The sequence below is a fragment of the Sander lucioperca genome, chromosome 2, assembly GCF_008315115.2.
Source record: "Sander lucioperca isolate FBNREF2018 chromosome 2, SLUC_FBN_1.2, whole genome shotgun sequence".
Lineage (NCBI taxonomy): Eukaryota > Metazoa > Chordata > Actinopteri > Perciformes > Percidae > Sander > Sander lucioperca.
Genome location: NC_050174.1, coordinates 22123325 through 22144385, shown reverse-complemented (window position 1 = coordinate 22144385; position 21061 = coordinate 22123325). Strand labels below are relative to the sequence as shown.

At 39.8% G+C, this 21061-nt stretch overlaps 1 protein-coding gene across 1 annotated transcript in view; it reads left to right on the top strand.

The window, feature by feature from the left end:
* The window catches only part of abat (4-aminobutyrate aminotransferase), a 40044-nt gene extending 20047 nt beyond the window's left edge, over positions 1 to 19997 (top strand). Inside the window, exons 6-16 of the mRNA XM_031292525.2 lie at positions 4393 to 4442; positions 5890 to 5970; positions 6110 to 6202; positions 8236 to 8298; positions 8410 to 8473; positions 9153 to 9301; positions 11627 to 11764; positions 14339 to 14506; positions 14796 to 14942; positions 16671 to 16782; positions 18605 to 19997. Of these exons, the coding sequence (XP_031148385.1) occupies positions 4393 to 4442; positions 5890 to 5970; positions 6110 to 6202; positions 8236 to 8298; positions 8410 to 8473; positions 9153 to 9301; positions 11627 to 11764; positions 14339 to 14506; positions 14796 to 14942; positions 16671 to 16782; positions 18605 to 18726 (1187 nt within the window). The 3' untranslated portion in view covers positions 18727 to 19997. The remainder of the gene's footprint in view (positions 1 to 4392; positions 4443 to 5889; positions 5971 to 6109; positions 6203 to 8235; positions 8299 to 8409; positions 8474 to 9152; positions 9302 to 11626; positions 11765 to 14338; positions 14507 to 14795; positions 14943 to 16670; positions 16783 to 18604) is intronic.
* The last annotated feature ends 1064 nt before the right edge of the window (positions 19998 to 21061 follow it).

Sequence of the window (21061 nt, the reverse complement as noted above, 5' to 3'; positions counted from 1 at the left end):
CGATCTAAGCGCACGGCGTGAAGCGCATGGCGCGGGTGCGTTTAGGGCGTGTCCAAATCCACTTTTGCTAGTTTGACGGCGGAAAAAAAGGCTCCATGCGGCGGGCGCATGGTTCAAAAGGGTTGTACTTGGTGGCTTCATTAATTCATAGGTGTGTTTTGGGCGTAACATGGAATAAACCAATCAGAGGGTCATCTCCCATTCCCCAAGCCAGGCGTGTTTGTACCTTGGCGCATTGCTATTGTGATGGAGGATTTGCACCGTAATATTTTTATTTGTAATCGTTTGCACATTTGTGTGCTGCTGCGCTTCCCTGTGTGTGTGTGTGTGTGTGTGTGTGTGTGTGTGTGTGTAACAAGCATAGTGTGTGCGCGCTGTGCACGAGCCTAGGTGCATTTTACTAATTTGCTGTTAAAATAACAATGAAATGCTGCGCTATTGACTTTAGACCAGGTTTTTGTTGGTCAATGGCGATCACTTTCTGCTTCCTTAAGATAGCAATATGCTAAGAATGCACCTGAACACACCTCCCTGTGAGACCAGCACGCCCATGGGCGCAAAGATGGGCGCCGGTGCATTTGCTGTTTTAAACGACGTGGGCGCTGGACGATCTTAAAATAGCAAAGACACTTGCGTCGGGATTTGAGCTACACTGCGCCAGGTGCAAGATAGGGCCCTCATATGTCATGTTACATTGCAGTATCGATTCCATATTGTGATATCTGAAAAATGAATTTTGAAAGTGTAACTGAATAGGTGCAGAATTTGATCCTTTCTTCACTAACCTCTGCTGGGTTTGTTCGGCGCTCATTAACCACCGTAGGCTCTACAGTGCAAACATGTTTCTGCATATGCAGAATGTGAATTGTGCGTATGTGTGAATGTCAAACATTATCTGGGGACACCTTGAGTGACTCTGAGCTCAGACACAGGTCAGCCAAACACAGAGATTCTCTAAGCTACGATGCTAATTAGCATAAGCAACAAAAAAAAACTGTGAACAAAACATTTAGATTGCAGCTTCTGATTTCAGCTTGACAGGCGGCAATTTTCATGGGTTTCCTTATGTGACTGAAGTCAATGACTATCTCCTTCATCTTGGAGCAGATTATTGTCTGCACACCAAGTTGTCCACTGACTCACCTCACATCTCTGTGTGCAGACTCCTCATGATTGGTAATGCCAACTGTTGTGTCATCGGCAGATGATGTGAACCGTGTTTAGCAGAGCAGTCATTGGGTCATCAGAGAGAAAAGCACCGCCGTGGTGATGGTGCTGGACAAAAGTCATGGTTTATATTTAAAATATTTTTTTCTTACAAATGTACATTGTAAAAAGTGCATTTCCACCAGTAAAGTTTTTTGTTTTTGCTGACCAAAGTCAGCAAAGTTTTGGTGCTTCAGCAAAGTTTTAGCTGACCAAAGTGCTGTACAACAAAGCACTATGGGCTCAATGGTGTTTTAAGCCCCCAACGTCTCCTTCCAGGCAGCACTGCGACCGTTGACTTCAAGGCACCTAACCCTAACCTTAACCCTAACTATAACCATAACCATTGCCTAATCCTAGTACCTTCCTTCCTGCCTGGAAGCCAGCGCTGAGACGTTGGGAGCTTAAAACACCGATAGCTGTATGGTGCTGTATAAAAGAACTACCTTCTAAAGTGGACAGGGAGCCAGTGAAGAGAGGCTAGCATTGGGGTGATGTGCTCACATTTTTTAGTACCAGTCAACATCCTTTCAGCTGCACTATGGGCCATCTGAAGGCGACCTAATGAAGACTGGGGGGAGGCCTATATAAAGGGAATTTCAATAGTCCAGCCTGGATGGAATAAAGGCATGAATTACTTTTTCCATATTATAAAAGGACAGAATTGGCTTGAGTTTGGAAATGGTTGTTAACTGATAGTGACTATTTTTAACAACTGACAAAGACAGAGACAACAAGACAGAGTTCAGAGTGAAATATGATACCAAGGTTTTTTGCATGTGACTTTACATATGGGGGGTGGAGGGGGGTAGGGGGTTGGCCTAGCATACTGGAGATAATTATTTCAGTTTTGTCATGGTTGGGAATGTCCTGAAACTGAGATAGGTCTTGAAGCAGTTGAATGCTCTACCTTTAATACCAAGCCGTAAACTGACTAGAGTTTGGCTTTTCCAGCTCGCAAGCCAACGGAGAGTTGCTAGACGACACTGGCTGCAAATTACATTTGCTGCCGCTAGGGAGCGTGTAGATTTCTAGGCTAGAGTATGACAAAATAACTTGGTTAAACTAGGGCTGGGCGATATGGAGAAAATCAAATATCACGATATTTTTGACCAAATACCTCGATATTGATACCGCAACGATATTGTAGTGTTGACTATTGGTGCTTTCACAAAATGAGATTTTTGATAAATAATCATCAGTAATGTGGATATAATGACTAAGTGGGTAAAGGCAAATAATAGAACAGCTAGAACAGTCTGGTAAGTTCAGAAAATAACATAACTTTACTGTAATGCAGCCTTTAAAACCATGAAAAGACAACACTTATGCCATATTACGATATTACGATATCCAAAATCTAAGACGATAACTAGTCTCATATCACGATATCGATATAATATCGATATATTGCCCAGCTCTAGGTTAAACTACTGAAGCAAAAACACTATCAGCAACACAGAGGAGTCTGCAACTGGAAATGAGTCAGCCAAGCAGGAGGCCAGACAGCCAAGCCAGCGGAGCCAGTTTCCATGGGCATATTTTACAGAGTGTACAACTTAAAGTGTGTCCAGGAGAGGAGGGAACTCATACAGCATCATGTGCCCTCACTGCCAAATCTTTTAAGATAAAGACATTCAAATACAAATGTCAAAGTTGTCAAAATGCTCTATTGCTCTCTCTAAGTGGATATTTGTTTAAAGACTAAAGGGCTTTTCACACGGGGAGACACTTGGCCTGCGTAGTCGCTCTGATCCATCGGGTCTCACTGCGCTCCTCATGTCAACATTGTAAATTACTAAACTGATTTATAATCAAAGTTTCTGCTCTCACTTGGCTGGAACATTGATTATGACATGTCATTGTCTGGAATTGACAGACCTGCTGTCAGTCCTGTGTTGGATTCTGTTCATCACTCTTAAAACCTAACTATTCATTCAACCTCAGGTGAGAAGGTGACGTTCTAGAGAGCATACCACGTTGAAACTGAGAATATGTAGGAAGCTCAAACCAGCAGAGAGCTTGGTTGTAGCTCCGCGCCCTCTGCTGGTTGGAAGGGGAACAGAACATCACACAACACTGAACTAAGGGCCTTTTCACACCTGCCTCTTTTTAGTTCGGTTGAATCGCACTAGAGTTCGTTTGTCCCGCTGGTGCGGTTTGTCAGGGCAGGTGATAACGCGCCATTCGCACTCGGGTGCGCACCAAAAGCGGACCAAACAAATGTATCGAGACCTGCTTAAAGACGTGGTCTCGGTACGCTTTCAATCAAACTCTGGAGCGGTTGGTTTGTGGTGAGAACGTGATCCGTACTCGAACCGCACCAACTATACATACTCCGCATGTCTGAGCTAATGTCTCCTGTAGTCAGGTGTGTTTAGCAATCTGCGATGCGGCAGAGCAGCAAATTGTAGAAGTTTGCAGTGTTTCTATCACAGAAATACACTGTGGTCAAGCTTGCTGTTCGTCACTCGTATCTCCGTGGTCAAACCAGCTGCCGCTAAAATTGGAGACAGACGCCGGGCAGAGCAGAGCGAAGTCTCGGTGACCAGAGCAGACGTAGTAACGTCTCTCGCGAAACAATATCTGATTATTTTAATGAAATTAGCTGGTTTAACGATGGAGATGCAAGAAATATGCACTAGACCAGAACACAGGACGTCCTTCCTGTATTTACTTTCTTGCTCCCGCCCCCAGACACATCCGACCAATAAGAGAAGTTGGACGTTCTTGCGTGATTTGTAATGGCGCATTTTGGTACGCTTGGATTTTTCCAGGTGTGAAACCAAACCGAACCACACCGAGGGCAAATCGCTCCAAGTTTACTAACTCACCAACTGATTTGGACCAAAGCCAACGAACTACAGGTGTGAAAACGCCCTGAGAAGAGTTTATATTCCTATCAGTGAAACTGTTTGTCAATCTTCCTGAAGGGTTCATAACGATTATTATTTATCTTATTTGGAATAGAAAGTCTTCATAAACCCATCAGCAGATGGAATAATGATTCTCCAAATACCTCAGTCATTTCTTTGAAAAACAGGAACAGCTGTCTTAATACAAAAGGGATTGATTTGTCAATGAAAAGTGCTCTACAAATAAAATGTATTATTAATATTATTATTATTATGTAAAGCAGAGATACAGGTAGAGACACATTGAGACAGTTTGTCCTTCTGTCCTCAGGATACAACCACCCGGCGCTGCTCAAACTCATGTCCAATCCCAACAATCTGGTACGTCCTCTTCATATTCAATATCTGCATATGATATACAGTATTACATTAATATCTTTATATGATATATTATAGTATGTCCTTTACACATTAGTATCTTTATATGATATATTATAGTATGTCCTCTACACATTAATATTTTTATATGATATATTATAGTATGTCCTTTACACATTAGTATCTTTATATGATATATTATAGTATGTCCTCTACACATTATCTTTATATGATATATTATAGTATGTCCTCTACACGTTTAATATCTTTATATGATATATTATAGTATGTCCTCTACACATTAATATCTTTATATGATATATTATAGTATGTCCTCTACACATTAATATCTTTATATGATATATTATAGTATGTCCTCTACACATTAATCTTTATATGATATATTATAGTATGTCCTCTACACATTAATCTTTATATGATATATTATAGTATGTCCTTTACACATTAGTATCTTTATATGATTTAGTATGTCCTCTATACATTCATATCGTTATGATATAGTATGTCCTCTACACATTAATATCTTTATATGATATATTATAGTATGTCCTCTACACATTAATATCTTTATATGATATATTATAGTATGTCCTCTACACATTAATATCTTTATATGATATATTATAGTATGTCCTCTACACATTATCTTTATATGATATATTATAGTATGTCCTCTACACGTTTAATATCTTTATATGATATATTATAGTATGTCCTTTACACATTAGTATATTTATATGATATATTATAGTATGTCCTCTACACATTAATATCTTTATATGATATATTATAGTATGTCCTCTACACATTAATATCTTTATATGATATATTATAGTATGTCCTCTACACATTAATCTTTATATGATATATTATAGTATGTCCTTTACACATTAGTATCTTTATATGATTTAGTATGTCCTCTATACATTCATATCGTTATATGATATAGTATGTCCTCTACACATTAATATCTTTATATGATATATTATAGTATGTCCTCTACACATTAGTATCTTTATATGATATATTATAGTATGTCCTCTACACATTAATATCTTTATATGATATTTATATGTCCTCACATATCTTTATATGATATTATAGTATGTCCTCTACACATTTAGTATCTTTATATGATATATTATAGTATGTCCTCTACACATTAATATCTTTATATGATATAGTATGTCCTCTACACGTTTAATATAAAGTCCATTGCCTGATGTTTTCAGAATCTATTTGTCCTTTATGTGGACAGTGTAACTGATGGATAAGTAACTGGTGGACCAACACGTTAGAGGAGAGTCACATTCTATAGAGTTTGTTTAGTTGTTTGATCATTATTTTTCATAAAAGTTTCAGTTGTGCTTTGTTGACCAAAATTGTAAAGGGTTTTCATAAATGGATGAGTTTTCTGTCTTTCTTTCAGAGTACTCTCGTAAACCGACCAGCCCTGGGAATCCTGCCGCCGGAGAACTTCCCCGACAAACTCACTGAAAGTCTTCTCTCAGTTAGTAACACACTCACTCACTCACACACACACACACACAATATACTGTACAGTGGAGATATGGTGTTATAATTTCTGCATCATTTATGTTCTGAGCTAGTTGATAAGCGTCCCTGGGTTTTGTCTTCCCTCGGTTCAGATGTCTCCCAGTGGAATGACTCGTGTTCAGACGATGGCCTGCGGATCGTGCTCCAATGAGAATGCTTTCAAAGCCATGTTTATCTGGTACAGGGTGAGTAACTGTTAGCCGGGTATCATGGTCTGAACCAATGAGGGACAAGACCTGAGTTATTATCCCAGCTGTATCCATGTCTCTGAAACTGCACTTCTTTAAAGCTCCGAGACTTGTGGAAGAGGAACAGAGATCCATGGTCAATTTCAACAACACTATGATGAAAAGTATTTGTTGAGTGACGTATTTTTCGCAGCGATTATAAGACTTAAACTAAAAAACATAACCTTTGAAAACAAGAATTATTACAAGACGTGTTATTGATTCAACGAATAAAATGAAAAAAGTGCATTTAGCCGCTTGACCCGTTAAATAACAGTTAATACGAAGCACCTTCGTCTGTGTCAGCAATGCTTTCGGACATTCTTGGATTTATGGACTAAATTCAGGTACAATCCACTGAGAATTTATATAAATTAGACAATAAGCAGCAACAACACGTCTTGAACAAAGTAGGAAAACATGCAGGCAGCATGCTGACATGTATAAAAAGACAAGCGTGTTTAACTTTATCATGTGCTGTGGATGTAACATTAATGCTGCGTTCCAGACACAATTTTCAGCCCGTAAGTTACGACTTCAAGTCACGACTCACAACTTGGTAGCGTTCCAGGCAAAGTCACCACAAACCCTTCTAGCTAACGTTAGCTAGCGTTAGCAGGCGGCTACCTAACGTTGACGTTAGCTAGCGCTAGCTGATACTAGCGATTTCTAGTCACCGACATATTTTGGGCTTCATTTAATAAACATAACCTGTAGTAGTACACAATCGTATGTGTATTGTTTTGATTACAATGTGCAGAATTACTTTACGTTGCCTATTTATGTATATTTGTATTTCTCACTGTTAATCACCGGCGTCTGTACAGCATCAACAGGGGTCGAGATTGTTGTTTATGTGACGTCAAAAACTGTAACTGGGAGTACAACGATCTGGTACGAGTTCACGAGTAGTAAGTTACTGGTTTGACTGCCTTTCCAGGGCACTTTCACGGGTAGAAGGTTGTGAAAACACGAGTTACGGGTTGCCTGGAACGCAGCATAATGTTACTCCCAGTCGGATATCTGTCGTGTTGTTACTGAAAGCGAGCTCCACCAATCAGAGCCATCGCTGTAACGCTTGGGATTGTGGGTAGTGTAGTACTTCTCCTTTACGTTGTGGCTAAACCAGGTTGACTTCATACACAACACTCACCCCCCACCGTTTAAAGTGCCCATATTATGAAAAAATCACTTTTTCTGGGATTTAGGGTGTTCTTTTGTGTCTCTGGTGCTTCCACACACATACAAACTTTGAAAAAAATCCATCCATGCTGTTTAGAGTGAGATACAGTTTCTGAATGTGTCCTGCCTTCAGTCTCTGGGTGAGCTGTTCAAAATCGACACGGCTTGTGACGTCACAAGCCGAAACGAGCAGGCTAACCGCAACCATTAGCTCGTAGCGTTAGCATGCTAACGCTCATGCTAACGCTAGCATGCTACCTCGTTCTCAATAGCAAAGCACTGCTACAACACACACAAGTTCACCATAATCTACAAAAGAACTACTTACATGTGCGCCCTCATTTAGAAGTCTCCCAGCTAATCCTGCCTTGTAACTGACCAAAGTTGTAGAAACAGCCTTTCTTTTACTGTGTATGGAGCTAGCTAGCTGACATGATCTACATCTGAGCTACTGGGCATGTGCAGTGCAATCAAAGATAGTACAGAAGAAGAAGAAGAAAAGAGGTCTCACTCTGTAGTTAAAACAGAGACCAGGTGAAAAGAGGATCTGCAGCAGTGAGAGAGAGCACTGCAGTACAACAAAAATATGGTGTTTTTTGAAAATTAAACCATGTAAACCTATTCTGGTACAACCTTAAAATACAATATGAACCTGAAAATGAGCATAATATGGCTGCTTTAAGTATTGATGAAATAAGAAGTGAAATATTATCTCCACAACCAAATGTAACTGAAGCTTGATGTGTGTGTGTGTGTGTGTGTGTGTGTGTGTGTGTGTGTGTGTGTGTGTGTGTGTGTGTGCGCTGTAGAACAAGGAGCGGGGCCACAACACACCGTCTGAGGAAGACCTCAGCTCCTGCATGGTCAACCAGGTGGGGGAAAGAAAGGGCTCTACTTTTCAGAATATTTTGATATTTCCAGCTGTATTTCATTATTAATTGCATCTCCCTCTATGCTTTCTCTTTGTTTCTCTTGTGTCTCAGGCCCCAGGTTGTCCAGACCTCAGTATCTTATCTTTCATGGGAGCTTTCCATGGAAGAACCATGGGTATGTTCAACACTCGCAGAAACACCACTCATTGCTGTCAGATGTAATGTAGGCAATCTGTTGGATGCTGTACAGCATAGTAAGGACGTGTGTAATAATGCTTGAATCGTTGGATACTGTCACGTCATAATGCTGCATGTTATGACGTAACAACACCTTGTACTGAATATGTAATGTACCACTGCCTGTACACACACACACACACACACACACACACACACACTCCCGGTTTTTGGACCCCACGAATATAGTTAAACAAGCCCACACTCACACACACACACACAATTTTGCCACTACTATAATATGGCCATCAGTCCAGCAACATGTCATACTCCCCACTAGAGCTGCACGATATGAGGAAAATCTGCGATAACGTTGTTGAATAATCAGATATTAAAGTGTGCTCAGTTCTGCTGCTTTCAGTATTCTGCTAAAATACAACAAACTGCTTGTTAAATTTGAAACTAATGGAAGGAAATCATTTCCAACCTTTTTTTTAAGAAAGTCAACATTGAATTGGATATAAAAAGGCAGCACTAAAAAAGAACGACGGTTACATTTTAAAGTGCCGTTTTCTGCTGATACTGTCTTTCAACTTACACAAAAAAATCTCTGCGTGTCTTTCGCAATGTGTTTATTGTGCCATTTGTGGCTAACACAATGCTTTTGCCTTGTTAAGGTTGCTTGGCAACAACACACTCCAAAGCGATCCACAAGCTGGATGTGCCATCATTTGATTGGCCGATCGCTCCGTTTCCTCGACTGCAGTACCCGCTGGAGGAATTCAGCAGAGAGAATGCACAGGAAGAGGCTCGCTGTCTGGAGGAGGTGTGTGTGTGTGTGTGTGTGTGTTTGTTTGTTGGATATCAGGTTCAAATTAGACTAAAACTCACCTGCTAGATTAACAATTTTGGAAAGCTTGTTTTTGTCTTTCATGTTCAGGTTGCCGTACCAAGCTGTTATACGTATTAAACTGTAAAATGCTTTCTACCAGGCCCCTGTATGCCATCTAAAGTACGTGTTGACTAACACTAAAGCTCCTCAGCTTTCTGATTAAAACAGCCGCTGGTTCTCTCTCTTAAAAACACTCTCCGAGTTTACATTAAAACGTGAATTAAATTTAAAAAGTGTGAATGATTGTGCCTAAATACTAAAATGTTCCACTACTTCCACAGGCTGGTTGTTAGGCACAACAGGGGTAGTGTCTATATGTTGGAAGGAGATTGATGACATTATGATCAGGGCGGCTCACTGCCTCGTATGCGTCTGGGATGTTACCGAAGCATTGCTCCAGTATGCGAGAGGAGCGAGTGAGCGTGGTTACATACTGCTGCAGAGTGGGTAGATGAGGTGACAGCTGACTACTGTTGAAATCCCCAAAAATAAAAACCGGCTGCGCCGCCGATCGGGAGAGCGCAGCATTGAAGCTGTCGGTTATTATTTCCGCAGCTTCTTTATTGTTGTGTCCTGGGACATAGGCAAGGATAATGGTGGTTTTCCTAAACTCCTGCGGAAGGTAAAAGCCTTTTTACAGTCGCCGTTCCCGACCTGTCGCGACAATGTGACGTCAAAATCACGTAGATCTCGCAGGCGCGCCAGGATTTACAACAAAAAAACGACGACGTAGTTAAGGCGGCAGGCGTGCGTTGCTTAGGCGGCCGCCTTGGCTGCAAAGTGCTGCGGGAAACCCTGTGGACGGGTTCTCTCTTGTAAACTTACTGGGTTAAGATGAGCTCTTTTATGGTGAACGAAAGGCTTGATCCGACGAAGTAGGTCATCGAATCGTTGTGCAGACATTCTGAAGTATTCAAAGTGCTTCTCTTCTTCTCGTCGCCATTGTTTACCTTTTTCTTCTTCTTCTAGTCCGTAGAAATAGCAAAAGTCGGTAGCCTTTTCTCACTTGCGACACCTCTGTTCAGGAGAAGACCACCACGCGCAAGTATAAATTAGTGGTGCACGATATATATCGCCCGATATGGTCATTTTTTTAACACATCGGTATCGGTTCGATGTCAAATTATATATAATTATATAAATATTAATTTTTTCTTCTGAAAATCTGATGACAGTCATATTTTGCACACAGGTAAAGGTGCCCAATATCAGTCATTTCGGAAAATAAATCACAAAAGTAAAAAAAAATAAAATGCGTTTTGGAAAATAGTTCTTTATTTGATTATCATAAAAATTTGTTTTCTATACAGAGATATTGACATCGGTAAATATCGGTATCGGCCATAACAGCAAAATTAATACCAGTTATCGGTATCGGCCACAATTTTCACATCGGTGCATCACTAGTATAAATAGTTACGGCGCGCCCATGACATCACACTGTCGCGCGACAGGTCGGGAACGGCGAGTATAATGAACGCTTCAACCTGCCTGATAGATACAGACAGCAGCTCGTAGTCTTTAGCGCACCCTCTCTTGAGCACTTTGAATTGTGCGGCCCAAGTGTTGTCAATGAACATGCATAGTCCTCCCCCGATGGTTTTGTGAGATAACACCTTATCACGGTCTGCTCTTATGACTGTATATCCCTCTATGTCGCTACCTGCGCTGTCCTCATGAAGCCAGGTCTCCGTAAAGCAGTACACGGTAACAAAAAAAGACCTCTGACGTCATGCCAACGTCGCGTCTTCCTCTCTGAAACAACAGCAAAACCTCGGCCCCTGCCACAGTGAACGCCATCTAATTTTTTAGGCCGATGGCGGTCAACGAGGCGAATATTATGCATATAATACCGATGTTGTGCCGATTAATGGGTGCATCCCTACCTAGAGTTAATAGAGTTAGAATTTAATTTGGATTAGAGATGTCGAATAATCATCTTGAGCACGGCTCGGCATCTGACGGAGCTTTAAAATAATCTAACCTTTAAGCTTTCAGCAAGCAATACAGTTACTTACCTAAATAAACATTTATAAAAAAGGGTGAACATTTTATTTAAAATATTTAAACGTCAAAAAATGTAATTGCAAGATCTCCCCTCTTTAAACAACAGCTCCCTTTTTAAAAGTCTCTGTGTGCTTGCTCAAGCATCATGTTCTGTTTAACATTATTCTCTTCTTTGGTGTGTGAGGAATTGTTTATTAATTGTGTGTGTGTGTGTGTGTGTGTGTGTGTGTGTGTGTGTGTCTTCATCTCCAGGTGGAAGATCTGATCGTGAAATGGAGGCAGAAGGGGAAGCCGGTGGCTGGGATTGTCATTGAACCAATCCAGGCTGAAGGTGGAGATAACCACGCCTCCCCAGACTTCTTCAAAAGCCTCCGCAACATTGCACGCAAGGTAACCGTTATCGCTATGGCAACAGATCCCTTGAAAGAGCTCTGCTTGTTGAGCTCATTCTGAGTTGCATCACCTTGGAAGCCATACTGGTTCACTAGCCTCAGACACCAATATGTCAACATGAAATGCATCAAGCATTGCCATTAATAGCTTATCATAGCTGTCCTTTGGCAAAATAACATCTTACCGTAGAGTGATAATTGGACAATCAAAACTAAATTGGATTGCAATATATAATGAAACAATGTGATGTGACTCTGAGAGTATATATAGTACTATGGGTGTTTCTCAAAACTAAGAATACCGAGAACAGACTTGTGTTCTTGGGAAGAATATGCTTGCTAGCCGCTCTCGGAAGAAGAAGACTTGACAGTACGAGACGATGCATTCCTGTTATATGTGCGCTGTACATGCCCAGGGACAACAGATGGAAATAAGCATTGTGATATATCTTGTGTAATACAGTACATTTATTGTACACTGTCCCTAGCCTGACGTGGTCATACTCAGATTCTAGTCAGAATATGAGTCTGATACTGCTCCATTGGGATGATTATGGGGCGCGTTTCAACCGAACCAGGAAAGAAAATGCCTCTGCACTCAATTGGATAGACCTACAACCAATCAGAGCAACGGAGACAGACGTCACAGATTCTGCAAGTCAAAGGCAGGCTTCGACAGAGCAAAGGCAGAGGCGGCAGTTTCAGTTACTGTTGATCATCTGTCCATCATCGTATAAAGCCCGCCCTGACAATTTGATTGGTCCGAACAGCTCTGGCTCGAGCATAGTTGCTCCACAACGGATCAAGTCCAGACCGAACTTCCCGACCTCAAATGTTGTGGGCGGGGCTAAGTTCGGCTGGCATCCAGGCTACGCTGTCCCTGTTTTAAATAAACCAATACATAATATTAAAAAAAAAAAAGATCTGTGGGCTGTGACTGGTCAGCTGGCTGGCAAGCTCCCCCCCCCCCCCCCCAAGGTGCTTGTAGAGCTTTTTATCTCTGAGATCATTAAAGCAAAATTTCGATTCGTTATTATTTTTTGTAATACTGCCAATATTCCAAATCTACATAGTTCATTTCTTGCCTCAAATTTCTCAGAGGTTGATTTAGTGGTAAAATATAATGCAAATATTGTAAAAAAAAAAAAAATACTTACCGTTGTTAGCCTGCTCTCCGCTCCTTGCTTGAATGCTGAAATGATGCTGGTATACTTGTGCTGTCAAGTTTATAGACATTGTAAACTGATGCGTCCTCGGTAAAATGTATCAAGAACACTCCCAGGAATTTCAACTTGTGTTTTGGGACATTAATAGGGCTTCAAATGATAGAATCACAAGGACACAAGAACAGATTAAAGCTGCAAGCAGTGATGTCTTCGCGCGTCATGGTTACCGGCGTTGGAAATGGTTTATTGCAAATGTTGTGCCAAGTATAGGGAGTGGGGCAAACCGTCACCAATGACAAAGGAACTATCTTCTGAGTGCAATGACGCATCACACAAGTGTCTACGACAAACGATTCATCAGTTATGAAAGAAAGGGGGTGTGGCTAAAGTATAGGGGCTGGGCAAGCCATCACCAATGAAAAAGCAGGTCTGCTGAGCGCAACGATGCCTCACACAAGCGTCTTGCCTTACAATCTCCAGCCAGCCTGTCAGTCAGTCGAAAGGGCATATAGAACAGTGCCTGTCTGTAAGTGGAAGTGTAACTGCACCGCACTTGCTTTTTTTGCTTTTGGCTCGCCATTATATTATATCGCAGCGAACACCGTTCGTGTGGAGTTTTGAAAAGTCTAAGCACATTTGCAACCGCTTCACTGGCATTGCCGTGACCCGCTGTGACTTGACGTTAAACAAACTGCCGAGGCGATGTCATTTCGTTCTGTCTGCACCTCTGCGTGTGTGTGCGTATCAGAGCTGATACCGTTGTCCAAAGCAACGTACAAATGACGTACAACCCAAGCCACTGTAGATCAAACTTTCGAGAAAAAGTGCCTCAATACTCAGTTCCACGTCCACCTGACACAGGAGACATATTGCTCAAAGTGAAAGTAGAACTAGTCCATTTGCAGATCGTACTGAATGAGCATTAGTGACTTGAACTTAAAACTGAACTTGAACTGGTAGGAGCATCAAGCTAGTGCTAAGCGACGTGACAGGAAGTGACGGATGGAGCATGCTCAGTTAGAATTAGTTGGTCATCAATCACGTTGCCCAGGTTAGTTGCAGACTTTGTTGGCGAGAACGTGACAGAGCTGAGCTAGATCCTAATAAGGCTTCACTAGTCTCTCTAGACAGTCTGAGTTCAGGGTGGTTCCATCATCCATTTGGAAATATAACTAAATGAGGCTTGACATCCACCCTCAGAGAGTAGGACTATTTGGTATATATTCAGAAGAGGAGTGACCAAGCATTGATCCTTGCAGAACCCCAGTGAAAAGAAAGTCACACTTGGACTCTGTGCCTTGCAATGCCAATTCAAACTACAGTATTTTTCATTCTACTTGCATTCATGATCTGTCTACCTTGATCGCTTTGCCATTGCTCAGTCTGTTAATCTTGTATCTACCCAGCATGGATGTGCTTTTCACGTGGATGAAGTCCAGACTGGTGGAGGGGCCACAGGAAAGATGTGGGCCCATGAGCACTGGGGCATGGATGATCCTGCTGACATTGTCTCCTTCAGCAAGAAGCTTCTGACTGGTGGCTACTACCACAGGGACGAATTACAGGCTGATAAGGTTTGTCATTATTTAAGATTAGTTGTATTTGTCGTTTCTGACTCTTTCTTTACTCAAATGTGTTGCCGTGATGTACAATGACACATAAACATTAACATTATGGATGTATGTAGAACCTTGGGTTTTCACTGTGTTTTACACAAACACAAGTTCATTTGACTTAACATTATTAGAGTGTTACATCACTGTCATTGGACTGTCACTTTAAATTAAAAAAAATATGTTAGTAAGAGCATTGTCATTTTTTATTTACAGTTGTGTTTGCTTGTGTATCTGTTGTCTTTTTCAGCCGTACCGTATCTTTAACACATGGATGGGTGACCCATCAAAGAACTTGATCCTGGCTGAGGTTCTTAATGTGATTCGCAGAGAAAACCTTCTGGAGGAAGTGACCCGTTCTGGAAAAGCCTTGCTAAACGGCCTTTATGACCTACAGGTAGTGCGCTTGTGTGTGTGTGTGTGTGTGTGTGTGTGTGTGTATGCATGTGTGCATGTGTAAAAGTGCAGTTTGTTTTATTTGCTCCAAACTTGTGGACATTTTTAGTTATTATTTTTTGTATATTCGCATTTGTTAAGGTTCGACCTGTCCAAATTTAAGTGACCCACTTCAGCTAAGCATGAATAACTATCGAAGTAAATCTGTTTCATCGGATTTTGAAATTAAAAAGCCATGGAATTTCTAGCACTGAATATTTATGCATTGAAATTATGTATCTGAATTTTTTTGCCTCTAAATTTTACTCTTCAAATTTTCAACAACTAATTATCACCTTTCACCATAAGTTCATATATTCAGAATCCAAAATTCAACATAAATAAATTCAATATACCAAATGGGAACCCAAGGAAAAGTATATAATATGGCACACTCCCGATCTAGATTCTAGAATCGATTGCTTTTCCTTGGGTTCCCGGATGTTAACACTGAATTTTAAACATTACATTTTTACGTTGAATTTTTTATTCTGAATTTATGAACTTAGAAAAATAAAGGTGAAAATTAATTGTTGAAAATTTGAAGAGTAAAATTCAGAGGCAAAAAATTCCGATACATAATTTCAATGCATAAATATTTAGTGCTAGAAATTCAATGGCTTTTTAATTTCAAAATCCGATGAAACTGATTTATTTCCATAAATAACACAACAGCATTAGTAATGCAATATGTACTCTATATACTGTATGTGTTTTTCACAGATTTCGGAAAATGCCCCCGCTTTTGTTGCCTCCACGAGTACTGGCTTTCTGATGTCCGCATCAGTCTTCATAAACCCATAAAGTATTCTGTTGGGAGGGTGTTTGTTTTATTTGGTTGCCAACCCTCAGTTGGTATCCCCCCCCCCAAAAAAAACTGGTTTTGAATTAAAACAACACAACTACAACTATACTTGGTACTATAAGTGCAAAAAAACCTTGAGTCATGTCTTGAAATACCTGTTAAAAGTAACATAAATTTGCCACAGCTTTCAACTGCTTTTCAGCATTTCCAGGCTGTTTGTATGTAGTCTAACTAGTCTTGAAAGTGAACAGACTCCTATAACCCCTCCCTCTCCCAGCAGTATCTGCCAGGCCGTGGATGCAGGGACAAATAAAAAGGGATTGATTTCAATCTTACACATTATTTTTTGTACTTGTCAGTCTTGTGATGTAAACAATGTTATATATTTTTTATCTTATATATTGTAATTTATATTAGTTTTGAGTTTATATAGCAACTTTGCTGTTGTAATCATTGCTGTTGCTGCTCTAGAATATTTTGTTATATTAAATATATAAATTAATTGAAATCATGTTGTAAATTTATTATTTTTCTTTCACAGTAATAAAAATAACGCATAGGAATATTGATAAAGAGCCAAACTGATAGAGTATGGATAAGAGTATTTGTATGGATAAAATCAACACCCATCCAGAACCCTCAGAGTTTTTGCCACACTATTTATACTTTTCTACTGTAGATATCTCTGGATGGATTAGAACATTGTGAGCTTAATAGTATCAGTGATCAGAGTTGTTGTATGACAATATTGTGTTTTATGTTCTCAATCATAGACGGCTTACTGTAGTTTATTTGGATTGTGCTTGGTGTGAACATGACCTGTGTGTGTGTGTGTGTGTGTGTGTGTGTGTGTGTGAATATGACCTACATGCGTCTGGTCCCCAGGCTCAGTACCCCGGCATGTTGAGCCGAGCTCGAGGACAGGGGACCTTCTGTGCCATTGATATCTGCGATGACGCAACACGCAACAGCATCCTGCTCAAGGCCAGAGACAAAGGTATGAAGTACACCACCATTCACTTAGTATGTCTTATTAACAGAGTATTCCTTCTTAGAAGATGGAATTCAGGAATCCAAACTCCTAAGAATGGGAGCAGAGCCAGCCCTACCTACTCCATATGTTCAAATGTATTCAATATATTCAGACTTCCATTCCATATATTCAGACTTCCATTCAATATATTCAGACTTTCATTCCATATATTCAGACTTCCATTCAATATATTTAGACTTCCATTCAATATATTCAGACTTTCATTCCATATAGTCAGACTTTCATTCCATATATTCAGACTTCCATTCAAAATATTCAGAGTTTTGTTCCATATATTCAGACTTCCATTCAATATATTCAGACTTTCATTCCATATATTCAGACTTTCATTCCATATATTCAGACTTTCATTCCATATATTCAGACTTTCATTCCATATATTCAGACTTCCATTCAAAATATTCAGAGTTTCGTTCCATATAGTCAGACTTTCATTCCATATATTCAGACTTCCATTCAGTATATTCAGACTTTCATTCCATATATTCAGATTTTCATTCCATATATTCAGACTTCCATTCAATATATTCAGACTTTTATTCCATATATTAGGACTTCCATTCCATATATTCAGATTTCCATTCAATATATTCAGACTTTCGTTCCATATATTCAGACTTCCATTCCATATACTGTATATTCATGTTTCATTTAATATATTCAGCCTTCACACACGCACATATATAGTAGTAGCCGTGACTTGAGTGTGTTTTTCCAGAGCATATGTATATATGCATATAATGTACTGGACCTGCCAGTCAGCCCCTTACATCTCGGAAAATGTCTGGGATTTTTTGAAGTGGGCAGTATTTTGATAAATGAACCACATATTCGAAATCTATACAACTAATCTGCAATGCATGCTGAGGTACTTGTCTGCCTCAAGTTTAGACACACACAATCAACTCGCAAAGTATCCTGGGAAAACCGGGCAGAGCCAGGACACCTCCAACTATTTGGTGCTTCTTGTTTGAATGTATAATTGCGACAAGAAACCTGAGCAAAGAAATGCTGAGGACACATTCTGAACATAAGAAAATAATTAAAAACATAACATTCAGCCCAGATTGTGATGACCCAATATTTTTTCATTATGCCTTTTTGTTTTGTTGGGAGTTGAACAGTGGCAGCACTGGTGGTACCATGATGCATCTAATCTCACTGTGTTAATACCAGTTTACATCATTACACTATCTGGAAATGTTTGATAGATACAGTGTTAAATGAAGCAAATAAGGTTTGGTGTTTTAACCACTAACATTGACATGAAGGTAAATGACAGATCATTGATTGCACTGTGAGGATATATTGTAACATTGTTATGACAGATCATTGGTGGAACTGTGAGGATATATTGTAACAGTGTTATGACAGTTCATTGGTTGAACTGTGAGGATATATTGTAACAGTGTTATGACAGATCATTGGTGGAACTGTGAGGATATATTGTAACAGTGTTATGACAGTTCATTGGTTGAACTGTGAGGATATATTGTAACAGTGTTATGACAGTTCATTGGTTGAACTGAGGATATATTGTAACAGTGTTATAACAGATCATTGGTTGTACTGAGGATATATTATAACAGTGTTATGACAGATCATTGATTGCACTGTGAAGATATTTTGTAACAGTGTTATTACAGATCATTGATTGCATTGTGAATATATTTTGTAACAGTCTTATGACAGATCATTGGTTGAACTGTGAGGATATTTTGTAACAGTGTTATGACAGATCATGGATTGTTTTTGTCATTGACAGGTGTCCTCCTGGGAGGGTGTGGGGATCGATCCATCCGTTTCCGTCCATCGCTGGTTTTCAAGGAGTACCATGTTCACATCTTTCTCAACATTTTCAATGAAGTGTTGGCCCAGCACAAGTAAATCCTGACTGACACTGCACTGTCTGAGTTCCTCCAGAATGGAGGAAAACTCCAGAAAGTCCATGTTATGATAAGCACAATCTACAGAATAACTCACGCAGATATATAATATATAATATATAGCCTCTGTTTCATATCCAATATGCCACTCTTCATCTCCTTAGCCAGGAATGATAATGATATCCTCTTACTTGCGCTGCCATAAAGATGTATCCAAAAAAGCATTCAGAACAGGTGCCTGTGGGTACTGTTGCAGTAAGTGAGAATTTCATGCTTCTGTAAAATAAATCTATGGAAATGCCCACAACCTCCAGAATCTTTCTCATCTGGATTCAAGTTCTTATATGTAGACTGACTAGACTCTGGATTAAAGACATGCCAGATTGAACATCATGTCAGCAAATCAGGAACCTTCTGTTTCACACCCTTTACAGATTCAGAGGTCTGGTGCCAGGCTAAACATGTGGCTCTGTTCCAGGTAGCACAGTATTCAATAAATGTAAATAAGATGTTGAAGGTCCCAACTCCTAATAAACCTCACCTAATGGCTCCCAACAGCTTGCCTACAGCTTCTTTTAGTGCTCATATGCTGGCATTATTGCTCTACTCCCAGTCTCTGAAGCGACTCTAGTTAGCCTGTATGTTTGTTTTACGAAGACAGATAACAGAATTGTGTCAGTGATGACTCTCTGTAGGATGCCACACTGCATGTCATTTAATACTGTCCATTAGAAATGTCCTTGTTATGATTATGTGTGTTCTTAATAGGAATGAATTTTCAACTTGAAATGTTGTAGCCCAGAAAAAATGTGAATCTTAAATGGACCATGAAAATGTTATAGATTGTTTAGTGCCTGCATGTCACCTAAATGTGCTAATTTTTTAATATTTTTTTCTCAGTGGCTTAAGTAGGAGCAGCCATTGGTAACCTTAATTGAACTAATTGAACTTTTTTTTGGAACAAAAGCTTCACACGTTGCCACATTTATTTCTGAAAACACATTTACTTTAAACGTTCGTGTTACACTCGGTTATGATTTCACATTCAACGCTTCTCATTTGTGACGGGACAGACAGTGTCAGTAACTCAAGCGTATAGCGAAACTGAGCGTTTTCAGTTTGCATCAAGCTGTTCCTGAGATGATGATTCTGACAAATATTATGGACCTCCTCCTTGTTTAGCAGTTAGCTTACGAGCAGTCAGTCTAAATGTACTCTACGGAACAATGTTAATGCTTTTAACAAAAATAAAAAATAAGCATCATGAAGTGACACGAAGATGAGATTTATTCTGCATGGGAAGTGTTTTCAAACAGTGTTTTTTGGGTTTGTCCAGGGGAACCCCAGTGGACGAGACGGTGGCTCGTTAGCAAACTGTCTGGAAGTTAGAAACACATGAGCTCTTAAAGGTGCAGTAGGTAAGACTTATAAAACTAACTTTCTGTCATATTTGCTGAAACTGACCCTGTGTTCGAGTAGAACTACATGAAGCAGGTAATTTGCAAAAATCCACAGCTCCCTGTTCAGATGCACCAATCAGGGCCAGGGGGGGGGGGTGACTAACTGCGTGTCAATCACTGCTCATGCACACACATTCATTCTCCCTTGTGGGGGGAGGGGCTTAGGAGAACGTTTTGGGCTTTAGCAGAAAGGAGGGGAGGGACTGAGAAGTTGTCCTGGATCTTCCCAATCCTACCTACAGCACCTTTAAGTAATACCAAGATGGAGAACATTGTCTTAAACAACTTTACAGCACACATTTTATAACTATTTGTGGAGTTGCCATTTCTATCGTATTTTCTTTGTAAATGTTCTCAAGCTGTTGCTCTGCTGACTCTGCACATACCTTCATATTTCTGATTATTAAATTTCTACAAAAAATAAATATATATGAATATATGTACATCATTTTACATTTATGTTGCATAAATATGTCCAGTATGCCTAATGTCAATTTGTTACACATAGATGACAGGGCGAGTTTGTCGTATCAATCCCACCAGTCCTACAGTTCAGAGATTTCAGAGCGAGTGTCGCTGCAGGGTGTGGAGGCCGAGCCGTCCATGGGGATGACAACAGCGCCTGTCTCCTTGTCACTCAGTATCAATATAGAGTATCCATGATGACCCTCTTTTAACATTTTGACATTAACTATTTATTTAAACTTGCGATCTGAGATAGATTATTATTGATGTAATTATTTTCGATGGCTCATGCTGTTCCTTTTATTGTGATAAATAAATGATGTTTTCAGTAACTTCGTAGAGTTTTTATTTCTTTTGTTTTGGCAGTTTTATTTACATAGCACCTTACGATACACGTAAACTCAAAGTGCT